General features: G+C 36.8%; 1 protein-coding gene across 1 annotated transcript in view; it reads left to right on the top strand.

Annotated features, from left to right (window-relative positions):
- The window catches only part of plcb1 (phospholipase C beta 1), a 366,687-nt gene that overhangs the window by 305,933 nt on the left and 44,442 nt on the right, over positions 1-16,312 (top strand). Inside the window, exons 27-32 of the mRNA XM_088933143.1 lie at positions 1,219-1,438; positions 9,085-9,265; positions 10,470-10,546; positions 11,052-11,141; positions 14,289-14,346; positions 15,647-15,733. Of these exons, the coding sequence (XP_088789269.1) occupies positions 1,219-1,438; positions 9,085-9,265; positions 10,470-10,546; positions 11,052-11,141; positions 14,289-14,346; positions 15,647-15,733 (713 nt within the window). The remainder of the gene's footprint in view (positions 1-1,218; positions 1,439-9,084; positions 9,266-10,469; positions 10,547-11,051; positions 11,142-14,288; positions 14,347-15,646; positions 15,734-16,312) is intronic.

Genomic DNA, 16,312 nt, shown 5'->3' with positions numbered 1-16,312 from the left:
GGTCTCCGAAGATTATATCCTGTCACATTATGTTATACCTTCATGCTTTACAGCGTTTTCTGTCACGTCTTCTCACTTTTTGGCTGATTTCTGAACACCATTCCATCTGCTTGTTCTTATGCTGAATTTACCTCTTCTTTTACCTTCTTTTTACCTCTTCTAAATTTGTTAATAGATGATGGTCTTTTCCAAGGTGTTCATTTTTCAAATGGCATGGCCAGACTATCTCAGTATTAAATATTTTCTTTCTGTGTAGGCTTTCGTTTCCCTACCCTTTGGTTGATATTATATTAATAATCACTTTATAACACTTAATTTCCAAAGATTTTATATTCTAGATTTGCTGTGAGACTTTCGATTTGTTCATTTTTTAGCTAATTGGTTGTTGTTAGTCTTGATTTTTTTTCTCTGAGAATACATAATTTGTCATAAATCTAATAATAATACTACCAAGAAAATGAAATAACAATACGTTCTAGTCTTTCAAGTAGGTCGCTGCATCAGCACCCAAAGAAGGCTCCACAGCTGAAACATTGTTTCTTTTCTTCTCTTTTCAGCAAGGAATAAACCTTTTTTTGTTCTAGTATTTCTCCATCAATTCATATTACTTAATTCCTGAAAGGAGGAGTTACTTATAGTCTTCATTGTATTTTTCTGCACTAATTCCAAAACTATGTGTACAGCCACTTTCATCTAAACAAAAAAGCAAATACTTTTAAATCCTCCCCTAATCCACCAGTTAAAATGTTGTCAATGGATCAATTTTCTTGATCACCTAATTGGGTGCGATCTGTAAAGCTTTCAAGGGCTTCAATTCAAGATTATTTCAAGATTTCGTTAGTTTCTTTTTCCAGCATTAAGCAAATCTGGTGACTAAATTGCTCCTAGACTAACTCTAACATTTATGTTGAACCATTTGCATAAAAGAGTTACCCACGTGTATTGTACTCCATGCTCACGCATATGGGCACAGGTCCTCTGTAACAAAAACTTATGCTTATAATTTTAGTTAATGAAAAATCACAAATGCAAATGTCCTTTAGGTATGTATTTTCTCAGTCGTAGGTCCAGTATAAGATTCAGGTAGTTCAAAGTCATAACTTCCCATCTCATTTCTTTTGAAATTCAAATTTAAAAGACTGCTGGAAGCTGTGCAAGGTTTTTCAGCAGTGATAAGTTTATTATAGCATCAACACTTTCTGTCCTTTGTAATTACAGAGATTGAAGCACAGACTTTAGAAGAGCTGAAACAACAAAAAGCATTTGTAAGAGAACAGAGAAAACATTACAAAGAAATGAAGGAACTTGTGAAGAAGCATCATAAGAAAACAACAGACATGATAAAAGAACACACTGCCAAATATAATGAGTTTCAAAATGAATACTTAAGAAGAAGGGCTGTATTACAAAAGTCTGCAAAAAGAGACGGTAAGAAAAGGTAGGTTCCGTGACAAAGAATCACTCCTTTTCAAATGAATGTTTTTAAGAATCTAGTGTCAAATGTATGTTTTTAAAAATCATGGCTGTCAGGTTTTTGAATGAATATGAAATCAGCACAGCTTCTTGTAAAGCCATCATCAAGACTGTAGAGCTGCCCATGCCAAGAAATGAATAATAACATATAAAGGGCAGTACTGCAGTATGGTTAATTATAAACATTTAGTGCACTGAATTTTAGTATCCGATTTGTCATTTCCTATAAGAAATGTAAGTATGCATTAAGAAGGATAGTTTATATAGCCCATGAATTTAAAGTAGGAGTAATAATTTTGTTATCTGTGATAATCGATAATTGTTTTACACTAAGTTCGACAGAAATGAACTTATGAAACAATGTAACAGAGAAATTGAGGAGCTGAATATAAAAAATCAGTTTATAGGATCATTTAGGTATTTTACAGTTTTCTTATAAACAGAATCTACATATAAATAAGAATAAGTAAAATATTTTACAGCAGTTTTTTCAGCTAAGAGCAGAAACAAGTGTAGCAAGAGATGCACAGAAAAAAAACAAGAATAAATTATCAAGGGAGACAATAAACAGCCCAGTTGCAATCACTGAGAACAGGAGACTGAAACCTTATTAAAAAGGTTCAGTGGTGCTTATATTTCCTTTACTGATACACAATCTGATTGTGTACTTCCTTGTTTGTAAACATAAGTTAAAACCTGTCTTCATCATTGTCTATTCAAATGTTAAGTATTTGCAATTTTATACCATACCTTAGTCAACTGTCAAAAATAAGATGTTTGAAGAAAAAATGAAAAAGCCTCTATTTTCTTAAAAACTTCAATCTACTGTATATACAAAACGCTTGTGAAGTCTACATAGTTGAGCCCGTGTAAAGCATGTATTTTAAGTGCCTGGGCAGCATAATCCAAATCAATAATATTCCACTTAACTGGGCTACTTCATTTTCATATCCACCCAGCAACATTGTCTTATCTGTAAGATTGTGTTATTGATCGATCTCATACTGGCACCTCACATGTCACCACCACAAGACAAGACAGCTGGCCAGACCCACATCAAATGCTTATGTAAGACCTTAAAACAGACCAATTAGTGACAAAAGGAGTAAGAGACATTTGCAGATTATGGTTTGCAGAGCTGTACCTTGGGTAAATCCCTTTGAATCAACATAGATGTGACTTGCGTGGCAACATTTGGCAGCAAGTGGAGATAACCTTGGTCACAGAAGATCAAAAGATGTTTTTTTTTTCTGATGAATCAATGTTTAGTATCAGCTTTGTTAATAGCGAACTCAGCGACTTTTCGATGTTATGGAGATCTGTTTACACTGAATTGAACAAGATTAGTTTAGAGCAGAAGGGTAGTCTCACTGTCTAGTGCTGTGTGAATAATATATTGTGACCTATTCTAATTTTAATGTTGGTAAAACCTGGCGAACACAGGTTTACTTTTTAGCTTTGCAGTTCCCTTATCCCTTCTGTTAAGACAAACTTTATGTTATTATTTAGGAAGATAATATTTACACTGAATAGATAACAGCAGTTTAAATAACATTTAACAGAGGGAATTAATATAATAATGAATAATATTAATACAATAAAGCATTTTTAAAATGTATCTTGTATTTTCATGATACTACTAGATAAACTACTAGACTACTTTGATATGCCTGTAAAACATACAGTATTAGAGTTCATGTCCCTTTTTTGAATTATTACCTACTATAGTAAATAATGTAGTAGACTCTCATTTCCATGGGCCGGCCAGTAGAGGCCACCTAATAGGGCCTCAAAAGACATGTAATTAGTTCACTTAGGTGTAACCTCATTAACTGCATTATATTATTTAATGTACATTGTCACATGGGTTTACAAATTCTGAGGTTCACATTTTCACATGGGTTGAATTTGTGGGTGTTGGTATAGAAGGGTGTTACTGATTCTGTTGCTCTTTGGGAGAAAGACTATGAGAGTCAATTGCAATGAACTTTCGGTTAATACTGTCCTGGAGATCTCCAGCTTTGAGCTCAATTGCAAAGAAAAAAACGTGTGGAACAAAGTTGGAGACCAGCTGAAACTGTTCTTAGTGTGGTGATAACGGCTCAGCATTATTGTTATTCTAATTAGCTCAAACTTAGCTCAAGTTGCTCGCTGTTTGAGTTTCATGTATAAGCTACATTTGTGTCTATAATATTATAAAGGTAAGTGCTACAGTATGCACTTTCAGAGGCTACCCTGGTTGCTGTTCATCTCAAGAGTTTTTTTAATTAGTGGATAGTGAGATGACTGACTAAAGCATGTACTGTACTGTATATTCCTTACAGTGGATTTAGTTCATCGTTACAGAAAGCACAAGCTAATGTCCAGTAGTATTAGCAACTTTATTATTTAATCAGAAGTAGCATTAATATAAGGTGCAGGCATGTGGGAGTGGATTTAACCTACAAATAAATATATTGTAACGCTTACGGCCAACAGGTACTGTGTAAGAGCCGGCTTACCAGAGCAGGTGAAGTCACCGCCCTTCCCTGTGATAGCAGGACTACAGCTACTGGGCTGTAGAGAGATCTCTCTTTGGCTCACCGGGCTGGGTCCCTGCTGAGTGACGCGGGAGTCCCAGGTCTGAGTCCCTGACGGTGGGGGGCCGACCTAATGCGGCAAGGGCGCCCGCCTGAGCCCCCGTTGCGTTACATTGGTGTCAGAAGCGGGGTGGGATAGCCCTTCGCCAGGGACGGCGATTTAAGCGGGGGAGAGTGTAACGCTTACGGCCGACAGGTACTGTGTAAGAGCCGGCTTACCAGAGCAGGTGACGTCACCGCCCTTCCCTGTGATAGCAGGACTACAGCTACTGGGCTGTAGAGAGATCTCTCTTTGGCTCACCGGGCTGGGTCCCTGCTGAGTGACATGGGAGTCCCGGGTTCGAGCCCCTGACGGTGGGGAGCCGACCTAATGCGGCAAGGGCGCCCGCCTGAGCCCCTGTTGCGTTACAATATATATATATTTGTAGCTCTAAAAAGGTAAACCTAGGAGACATCTGTAACAGATCTTTTCAAGTCATTTCAGTTTATCATTGTTCTGACCTTATGGGCCTTTAGAATTTCAAAACAGTGCTTTACTTTCATTTCTCTCATTTGGTCTGCATACAAAGAGCCAGCAACATCATTGTGGTTTGTGAACTCTTACACAACCTTGCTCTTGACTGGGATGACCCACCTGTTTGTCTCCAAAGCATTCCGAATATTCCTGTCATGCCCCACACTCTCCCTCACAAGCGCCATTACATTCCCAAACCCACTGTTTCACGATCCCTAACTGAACCCATCACATTTTCACATGCACCAGATGCTACAGATTCTCACTCCCGGACCAATTATCCAACCATGTTCCTTTCCCTTCAGTATTTAAAGTTCCCTCACACACCAACCCATGCTCACTATTGAGAAGCCTTCCCTAGTATTCTCTTGTGTGCGTTTAAACCTTCTTGACTGATCTCCTGGTTCCTTATCTTTTCTCCTGCCTTTTTCAACCACGCTCTTTGGATATCGTTTTTTCGGATTGTCTTTCTTGGATTTCCCTGGTTACCAGACTGATTGCTTCTCCTATCGACCAAGCCTCTGGATTATGTGTTTTGGATATTGTCCCTGTGCTACTCTACATTCTGCAGGATTCATGGCTATGCATAAGGATCCTCCTATTCTACCTATCGGTTCCCTGACAATTCTGTCTGTTTCAACACTGTTTGAATCACGTCCAAAAGATAATACGAAGACTTTTTCTTTATCATACCCTTACATATGCCCGCAATACAACGTATTCTCTCTACACTCGATTTAAATATGTATTTCTTAACTTCGGTTATCTTCACTCTCTAGGGTAAACTTAAAATTCACTATCACATACACTATAGGCTCTGCATGTACTAACATTAATACGGCTACTAATAGACATTAAACTTCTTTATCTATATGAATAAATAAAACATTTATTAATAAATGTGGTAGTAAACATCATTATTTAGAAATGTGGTGTGACTACAATTTTGATTAAGTATTATAATAATTTTCAAGCAATGGATGCATAAAATCATTATTTTGGGACAATATTATTTCCATTATATTTGGGAACATTCTAATATGATCCTGTGTTCCACTTAGTATGCTAATAAGTTGCTTAAATCATGTGAAGGGGTGGTTTAAGTTAGTACCCTACTTTAGTAAACTAGAGGACAGCAGCTGAACCTAAAGCTGTTACTTTAGGTTAATTGCAATTTAGAACAGATTTAGTACAGTGTTGTGGACTAATTTCAATGACCAAGTTCGTTGCAATTGTTTTTTTTTTTGTAGCACATTAGTTCAGCACCGAGCTGCATACTATACACAGGTTTAACTCCAGTTAGTGTGCTGCTTTCAGTTCATTTTGATTTACCCTGAATATCTAAAATGTGTATGTTATACTTAAAGTAGTTTGTAGCAGTCAAGGTTTAGTGGTAGTCACTCTCTCTTAAACAGATTGTGGCTCTTATTTTGAATACAACTTATGTTCTTTTTTTAGTTTGCAAAGCTTTTTGTTCAATAAAATGCAGAAAACGTCCTGTAAACATACTTTACAAGCCATTTTTGTGTGTATGGTGTGCATATCCTATACTATAGGTGTGACAATGCTAAGAAATGTGTGCACGTGAGTTTGCATGTGCATAATTGATGTTTACAAACATACACACCATGCAGTAAATCTGTTTTAATGACTTGGGACAGATGCTACTACTTAGTGAAAGATATAGATATAGAAAGATATACATGTTATATGTAGGAATGTAGTTGAAAGAAATATTGAAATGTTAGGTCACAAGGATATTCAAGATCCATTCATCCACTACAAAATTTCAGAGCACTACCAGCTGAACAGAGGCACCTGTGATTGACCCAGACCTGAATCAGTCATGTGCAATGATCCATGAAGGACCATCTAAGGGAATCTGTATGCATAACAATAATTAAGACTGCACACAAGTAGGCATCTTGAAAAGCACTATAGCAAGCTTACAGTCATTGTGTTATGGACAGGCTCTATAGTCCGTGTCGAATGTTATGTTAGACCCTATGCGAAGCAGTAAGAACTGAAGGAGACAGGAGTTGGAGTACGGGAAGACACACAGGGGTTTATTAATGGTGCCGTAAAGTAACAGCGATTGTGAGACTGTTACTTTACTGCCCCAGTCGTGAACAGGGAGACAGAGGCATCCAAATATGAGCAGGTCCAAAGGCAGGTCAAGGCACAGTCCATGAGTCCATCAACAATAGATCCATCTTCTGACGTGACAAGGTTAAAATCCCTGGAAGGGGAAAACAAGAACACACGGAAAACATGGAGGTCCAAGGATGACGGGGCGAGTTCCTCCAGACCCCGGGCTCAGAAAATGGGAGGTGTCGGGGATGAGGCCTACAGTATGCCCTCAGGAGATGGACGTAGAGTATCCTGGTGCTAGGCGGGCCTCGCAGCAACCGTACCCTAATGCCGAGCCCAGAGCCCTGGAGAAGCTAAGAATAAATAGGGGGAGACACAACAGTGCACACCTGGAAAACATATAAACGATCACAGGGAACTATTGACAGGAGTAAAATGGAGCGCCATCTAGGAGAGGGATGTCAACTGTAAAACATTAGACAACTGAATTTCTGGTATCTAATTACTACATAGTTAATGTCTTGATTCAGTGCCACCAGGCAGCAAAACAATCTAATCAATCACCTTTGGGATGGGCTGATCTTGCAGGCGCTTTACAGATTGAAGAGCAATTCTTATGTTTGACATCAGTGGTGGACAGTTTAGATATGGATCATTTACATTGCTATACAAAAATCTTGGACATTTTTTATTGTTTCAGGTGTACAGGAAGTGTTTTACCTTCTTTATGCAAGAACACAATTTTATGTCAATCCTCTATCTCATAGTTGAGGTCTGTACTGTATTTTGCAGTTTTAGTCTTATCATTGTGGATCTCACCCAAACTAAGCAGTATTAAAGTTATCTGTTCATCCATTATTAGAAAGCCACTTACAATATTCCTGGTATGTGTTGCAGCAAACCAGAGTCTGTCCTGGAAGTACAGGGCACAAGGTGGTCCACCACAGAGTACACACACAAGGAAAATTAAGAGATGCCAAGTAATGTATGTAGAGTATATTGTCTTTGGATGGAGGGAGGAAACCAGAAGGAATCACGTAGTGAAAACCTGCACAATCACGGGGAGAACATGCTAACCATCAAATCAAACCCAGGATCCAAGTTGTGCATTAACAATGCTAACCTCAATGCCTCCTTGCTTCCTCAATGATGTTTTCATAGGCAAAAAAAAACAGTGAAGGTTCTTTAAAAAGTTGCTCACAACATCTGTCCGTGTCCAAGATGCTTGAAGCTTTTACACAGCACAATACCTTATGGTACTGTACCTGACCTGAATGCACAGTGTACATTCATTTAATGGCCCATGAATGTTTTTTATTTTATTTTTTGGCTTCTGAGAAAACGGTGTGTAGTGAGATTCAATAATTTTTAGAAAGTGTGTCATTTCTGGAAAAAAGTGCCTTAAGATTACACTGTAGCTGTGTGTGATTGACAGACAAATAGTTACTATGTCAAATCAAAATTATTTTTGTTTTTAGTTTAATGTTTTAATTCTCTACTATATACTAGTGACAAACATCACTACCACAGTGACAACTGCAAATGAAATCACAAAGTAACCATGAAATATGTTATTTCTTGAAAATATATGATTGAATGACTAAAAAAAAGCAGATTAAATGAAACTACTGTTTTAGTAACATCTAACACAACAACAAGTGCCACCGATTGATCTGTTTTGAGCAGTGAAGAGCTGAAAATGGCATACTAGACAAAACTGTAGTACTGTATATACTGTAGTATAGTGTGCTTTCCACTGGCACACATTTTGATGTAAATTTTAGGTGGCTGCATCTGCATATAAAAGAATAACAGTGAAAGGCTTATTAAGGTGTATTCACAGATGTGGGGAATGTACAGTAGTCTCAGTCTTTACATTATTTTAACATTGAATGTCTTGTTAATAAAAAAAAATGTCATAGAAATATATGTATTTTTGTTTTACTTGTGTGTTTAATGATTTACTCCAAAGGTACTATCAATGCACTACTGCAGTACAGTAAATAGGTTGTTGTGTACAAAAGGAATCAAATTACCCAAGCTCAGAGTGCTCTGCAGTAGCTTGGCTGTGGCAGAGAATATAAATGAAGACATTAGTGTCAAAGATCACAGACTGCTTTATGCTTTGGAAAACAGCACTGAGCCATATGACTTGTGTTGCATGGTGTGTATCATGTTAAGTTAATTTCATTGTCCCTGGCAGTCTTATATGTTTTTAAACAATATAATGGTTCCAGTTACAGTCCGTTTTCACAGGAGACTGTTAAATTACCACTTTATAGCCCAGCAATTAGTAGAAAATGTACCATTAAAAGTGGCATGAACAGAAAAAATGATATCAGAATATCAATTAGAGTTTTCATTTTCTATCATTCAAAGACTTTATGGCTCACATTCTGCTCAATTAATCTCTTGTCTACATTTTAGGTGCACTTCATCGAGTCCTGATCACAATCCTTCATCTATTGAACAAGAACTGTCTGCTTTGGATCTGGAAAGCAGCCAGAAATTGACAGAGTTGAAGGAACAGCAGCAGCAGCAGCTCCTCAACCTCCGACAGGAACAGTATTATAGTGAGAAATATCAGAAACGGGAACACATTAAACAGGTATGTTCTATACCACAAGGTTCACAGACATTTAGAATGTGGTTTTGGGGGGGAAATGTGTGTCAGTGTAACAAAAATACTTCTAGCAGTCCTTTATATTTAATATACAATTTCAAAAAGCTTTTATTTTATCATTAAGCTTGTATTGCTCAGACATTCAGTATGTGCACTGTGACTGGCATCCCATCCAAGTTGAATCTCACCTTGTGCCCATTGCTTGTTGGGGCTTGCAATGCTTGACTTCAGCAAATTGCTTCTGCAGTGCTCAGTAAAATGACAAAGAACACACCAGGGGCACAGAATAGTGCTGATCTTCAATTATTGCATATGTGTGTCAGATACAGTAACTGCATAATGAAGCCATATGGTACATTGCATCAAGCTGTTAGCTCTACTGTATGTAATCAATCCTTTAGGTGCAAACTCTCAGATATCTTTTGAAGCATTTCTAATTGAATTATAGGTATGGCATATTGCATATGTCATTCTTTTTAATAAATTATTCTTTATTATTAGGAAGTATAAAAAGTTGTATTGTATTTTTAAATACTGTCATGAGTTCCAGTGGGGTTTTTTGGGGGATTTTCCAATTCAGGATTGTGGGGGAGCTGGCAAGCAACGGGCGCAAGGCTGGGTATATTCTGGATGAAACATCAGTCCATTGCAGGGCACTCACAGACACACTCACTTTCACATCAGGGCCAACTTAATTATCAGTTATGTTGTTTGACTGTGTTGGAAAACAAGAGCACCCAGAAGAAACCCACACAAACAAGGAGAGAACATACTAATTCCACACTGTTAGCATCCAAGGTCGGAAATTGAAACCAGGTCGCCAGGGCTGCAAGGCAGCAATTCTAACCATTGTGCAACCTTGCAACCTACCTAACATCTAATTCAAAATTATTTGGAGATCTGAATGTTCCGCTAAATACACGAAAGGATTGAGTGTGCAGCTACAAACATCTGGCATTTTAAAACAGGGAATAATGTGAATAAAGAATCTGTCAGCACAATGCCTTGTTTTCGTGTGCCATTTTCTCTAACTAAAGGCTCATTCAAGTAAAAGAGCAAGCAAACACATCTTGCAGTTAATGACTTTCCCTTGAGTATATTTAAATTAGCAAGTCAGCCCAAAAGCCAATTCAAGGAAGAGAATCAGCCAATGAGATTTAACAATGTCTGTATTTTTTCACATTCACAGTTGGTTGAGAAGCTGACTGCAGTGGCTGAGGAGTGTCAGAACAACCAGCTGAAGAAATTAAAAGACATCTGTGAAAAGTAATGAGTTTCATTTTGTTCTTTCCTTTTTTAATTGGAGGTTGTAGGTTACAATTAATAGGATATTTAAGATTTAAAAGTAAGAGATAATGTCATGAAAAATGAATTTTTAGCAAAATAAATCAAACCCTTATTTGTGCTGTAGCTAATAGGATTTTGGTCATCATTAACAGGATTTTAATCTTCTGAATATATAGTTTTTCACTCCTGATGAAGCCATTTCATAACAAAAATACAGTATGGGTGGAGTATTTTACTTTATTTGTGGGCTTTTTATATACAGTAAATCATGATATACAGGTATATTTTTGAGTGCTTCCATCATTGTCTCATGGGATATGAAAAAAAGCAGCTGCCTAAAATAAGGGAAGATCTGATCACACAGATGGTCAGAATTATCTCTATGGGAAGAAAATGTGAGCTAATATGAACAAACAGGCCAATTAAATGTATTTAATTTATTTGACACATTTAAATGGCTCAAATACCTGGTTTTTACTTGCAGGGAGAAAAAAGACCTGAAGAAGAAAATGGACAAAAAAAGACAGGAGAAGATCAATGAGGCAAAATCCAGAGAGAAAAACTTAACTGAAGAGTAAGTATTAAACTGGTTCCTCTGGTGTCACTACTTAGTATCTAATGTGAAACCTTGTATCTATTATGCCATGAGTAGATTCTTGGTAATATTTTTATGAAGGAATTTTATTTACAAAGGCAATTAGTTTTTGTATGGACAGATCGGTATTTCTTTTAAAATACCTTACTAGAGTCATACACAATCTCCTAGTCTGGGGTGTGGTCACCGATTCTCTGTCACTGCAGTGGATTCACACCGCTTGCCATCAGAGAACCAGAAACTAGACTGGCACTCTCTGCCACTCTTCACATACAGAGCTGGGGTACTTCCAAACATGCTGCTGCTTTCTGATCTTCAGATACTTCAGGGGCACCACTGAAATGCCTCCGGAACCTGGCTTTCATTATACCCTCATGAACAGAACTCCTCCCGGCTCCTAGATCATACAATTTTTCCCCTTTTGAAGATGACTGTGGCTGCCTTAACTTGCTGTCTTCCTTCACCGCAAACTCCCATGGGTTTGCAGAGCCCACAGCACCCTACTTTCCAGCCCTGCCACATCACAGATTAAATGCAGCCACCAGCCTCTGCAGACATCAATCTCTTTCCCAGATCCCCAAAGGACACAGTGGACTCCTTCCAGCTATATGTTATCAACTCCATTGGCTTTCACCGCTTTAGGCACTGCAGCTGCACACAACGCATATGTCACACAAACCTGTACCTCAGTGCCAGCTAGACCTCACTGCCACGCCCCAGTATGTGCAAGGTGAACACACTCACAAACACAACGCACTGGCAGTAGGATGGGAAACTCTGCCATCAATATTAAGATAGGGAAAACTGATTTTCCTTCTGCTTTTAGTGATCTACCACAGCCCCTGTCAGAGGAGTAAGACAGGCTGCTAAATAAGTGCTCATCAAAGCACCAGCTCACTTCCAGCCATGATTTCTTAAGGGCGCAGTGGCTGATGGCCTGTCACGTTTAATTTAGACAAGTACATGGTTTTGCTGTATATGCAGGTAGTAAAACAGACACCATAAATACAACATTGAGAAAAAAATTAGATTAAAAGAGGATACGTTTGGAAAAAGTCGTGGATCCTTAAGTTGACAAATAGTTTACATCTTCCAGACATAGAGAAAAATAGAGAAAAAAAGTCTGCAATATAATCAGAAGTGTAGAATTCAAATCAAGAGATGTTAAAATTTTATAATGTACTAGGCCTCATTTAGAATATCATGTACAATTGTGGTCACCACATGACAAAAATTACATTTCTCTGGAGTCAGTACAGAGACGAGCAACAAGATACTGTACATACGGTAGCTTCAGTCACATGGCTGGGAAGTTTGTTCCATTTTCCTGTAACCCTTTGAATAAATAGTGCCTCCTGTTCTCGATTATAGATATACTTCCACATAGTGTCCTTGTCACTGCATTTATTTATCAATGTTATTTAAAATTTTGAGTACCTGTACAAGGTATCTGTTCAAAATTTAAATAGTTCAGTTCTTTATTCCTAAAGGCTTGATTCACAGCTTTACCAGTGCTCTGACAGTGAGCTTTCGACAGCTCTGTGTTTGACCACATCTATTTGAACCTTCGCCAAGCCCTGTTCGTGTCAGCCTTACTGCCTAATTCCCTGAGCAGCCTTTCACAACAAGCCTGCCACCTGTACATCTCCTTACACAGCTCATTTTGGAAATACACTGAGAAGCCAAAAACCCACGGCACTGTCCTGCAGGTGACCATGATGTAACAACAGCTGGATGAGATCCAGAGATCAAGAAGCTACTGACTACCAAATGGGCAATAAGGGCTGAATGGCCTCCTCTCATTTGTAACCTTTCTTTTCTTCATATTAGTCCACATATGGAAAAGGAAATGATTTTGGTTCTGTAGTAAATGGGTGATATAGATAGAGAATGTGAAATTGAATGGGACATAAATTCTTGTCTACGTAAATACTTTAAGTGTACTGGTCTACAACAGAAATGTAAACAACTTATTGTTAGGAAATGCATTATGTTATACTTATTTTAAATGCAGTAAGATTAACTCCTGCAAAATGTATTTCTGTGAATTTTATTTATTAAAATATGGTTAGTTATTATCAGAATACACAGGACTCCTCAATGTACTCGTTGAATTCCCGTTTAAGTTATTTTGTGCAGCCTGACCTATAACATGCACAGTGCTTTGAGAAACTGTTCCTTCATTAGAATGTTACTGCCATGATGACCATGAGCTTTAAGGACATGTTCTTTAATCCCACTGACTGATCAAAGGTACAACATGACACCTGTATCTAAGAGTGTCTGGTTTCAATTCCTGAAAGAAGCAGCCTTGACATTCCTCAGATGAAAAGGAACATACCAATTTTTGTAGTGCATGACCACTAATTACTGTGAATACAATATATAATACTACTGTATATACAGTACATGTATCTTCGTTGTTAGAAAACTTAACAGTATAAGGAAACACAAATTACATGTAAGTGTACTTATTGATGCAAGAAAAAATATTTAGTAGAAGTCAGGGGGTTTTGTAAGAATGTTATGTATGGGAAGGTATGAGAAAATAATAGAAACTGGATGTAATATGATGTAATGTAGTATCTACTGTATAAATTCATAACAACTTGTCACTTCTACTAACATGATCTGACTTTTCCTGTTAGTTTCCTGTTTTCCAGTTAGAAAGTAAAATAGTCTCCACTAGGTGGTGCTGTAGCGCAATTGTGATGATCATATTTGAAAGATTGTCATAGATCTGTTTTATAAATTGAGAGAAAGCTCCTGATTACGGCATAGCCTATGCTGTAACAGTAACAGACATACAATAATAAGTTTCTCCATTCTTTACATTCATCCATGCACTTTTCTATTTTTTAAATTGCTTTCTAATATTTTTGTACAAAAACAAGAATGAAATGCATTTTGCAATTGGTGGATATTGTAGGTATATGAAGTCCTATAGATAATGATAATTATTAAACAATGTAAATTTAATGTTTTGATAATGTTTTATTTTGTTTTTTTATTTTGACTTAACCCTGAAAAATTGAAGTTTAAATTAAGAAATTAAATCATTAAGGCTTAAGATTTTAAACAGTTGTTTTGAAGAATCACTTTGACCATGAACTCTGTGCCTTCCAGGGAGAAGTTAGAAATTAACAGATCATATGTTAATGAAGTGGTACAATACATTAAACGGGTGAGTGTTTGATTTTTGTCTTACTGTTTGAAACCTTGAGCTCAGCAACACATTTGGACTGCATACTGTTTGAAGGACCATATTTAAATGAATAAGTAGTGTATGAACTGTTGCATGAACCATAATTGTCCTATATCTTATGTTATCTAAATTATATGAATACAATGTATAGATCCAGCCATTCAAAATGCGCGAAGTACACTGTGTTAAAACGCGGTAGGCGTGGCGCATCTTAGTCATTATATCGCATGCAAATTGAATTATGATAATAGTATCTGGAAGCACCTTGTAAAACCTTGTAAAACCACCTGCTCAGGTAATAAAGATTAACGTCTCGTGTACAGCATTTGAGCTGTCGCCAGAAAACGCTCTCTCACAATTCATCATGCATGAATGAGTCAAATTAAAAATAAAAAGTGTTTACAAAGAAAGTGGATTACAGTAATACCACCATCTATATAAATACATATATTTAGATCCTTAAATTAATATCGTTATCAATTTCTTTAGGTACGCGATTCCATATTATATTCCCTATTAATCAAATTCTAAAAAGTGTGTGTTTTTTCCTTTATTCATGCGTCAAACCTTTATTCATAGAAAAGGTTAAAACATTATAACGTTTTATGAAGTATATAAACTTAATATAGGCAGAAGGAGCACATAAAAACTTTTCCAAAATAACCGCAGTATGTAACTGAATGAAAGACGCTGATGCTTAAAATGTTTAGGAAGAAAGTGGAATACTGGTGTGTATTTTTATTTAAACTACCAATACCAGCCAAATACAGTTTACATAGTATGTTTATGTTCCTAAATTGATATCATTTATGACCTTCAGACGCATTATGCTCCTTTTCTTTTTATGCTCAGCTACTAAAATTTCCCTTTAGTTGTAAAATTCCATATAAATATTCAATATTATGTGGATTAAAACATGCACAGTAAAGAGATTAAATGATTAAATTGTTTCACTAACAACCAATGCACCACAAGTGCCCCTGTTGGTCATTTTGGCCAGCCAATCACGTACTGCTGTACAATGTGGTGAACTGTAGATAATTTCGCTCATTACGGGGTTGTACCGTGCATTTTGAATGGCTGCTCTGTATACATTTAAAGTGTTTATGTATTTATGTAAAGTGTATTTATTCAAACAACTGAAGGTGAACATTTTAATATTTGCTCATGTGTTGCAAATAAGTCTGGAATCATTAGTTTGTAATGTGAAATTGTATGAGATTAAATTGCATTTGACGTTGTTAAGCAGCACTGTTGTTTTTCTTTACACTCCCTGTAGCTAGAAGATGCTCAAAGTAAAAGACAAGAGAAGCTTCTAGAAAAGCACAAGGATATCCGTCAGCAAATCCTGGATGAAAAACCAAAGGTATTGTTATCAAGATTATTACCTTAAAGTCTGGCTACATTACATTAGCAATGTTCTCAAGAAGTAACAGCTTAAAATTGAAGCTACCTGCCAAGATTCCATATTTTGCTTGTAGATAAGAGAACACTTCCTTACTAATTCCAAAACTACACAAAAGAGTTGTGGAGTTTCATGTTTGTTTTGGAAAACAACTTTACCTAGGATACAGGCCAATTTTCAGTCTGGGCCTAAGCATGATGCATTTTTGGAGACAATATTTGAGTTTCTAGTAGGCCAGATGAAATAATAAATCATTATTATGCTCCATAAAGCAACACTTGATGCATAAACAATTATTGACCAATGGACAGGTGTCTCATAGCACTTTTCAGACATCTTCTTGCTCTGTGAAATGTGTTTAGAATTTTTTTAAATGTTCTGTAATGCTGTGGGGACAATGTGACAAAGTGCATTTGTGCTATTTTCACATTCATAGACTGCATTTATGGGTTACGTGCTTTTCTCCACAAATCTTGGGGCTTGTAGAGCTCAATACAAATTTAGCTGTTTTGCAATTAACTGCTTTTATGTGGTTTTCAT

Source organism: Atractosteus spatula, chromosome 2, assembly GCF_055471065.1.
Source record: "Atractosteus spatula isolate fAtrSpa1 chromosome 2, fAtrSpa1.hap1, whole genome shotgun sequence".
In the NCBI taxonomy this organism is placed as follows: Eukaryota; Metazoa; Chordata; class Actinopteri; order Semionotiformes; family Lepisosteidae; genus Atractosteus; species Atractosteus spatula.
The sequence above is the reverse complement of the archived record's forward strand: the minus strand, read 5'-3'. Positions and strand labels throughout refer to the sequence as shown.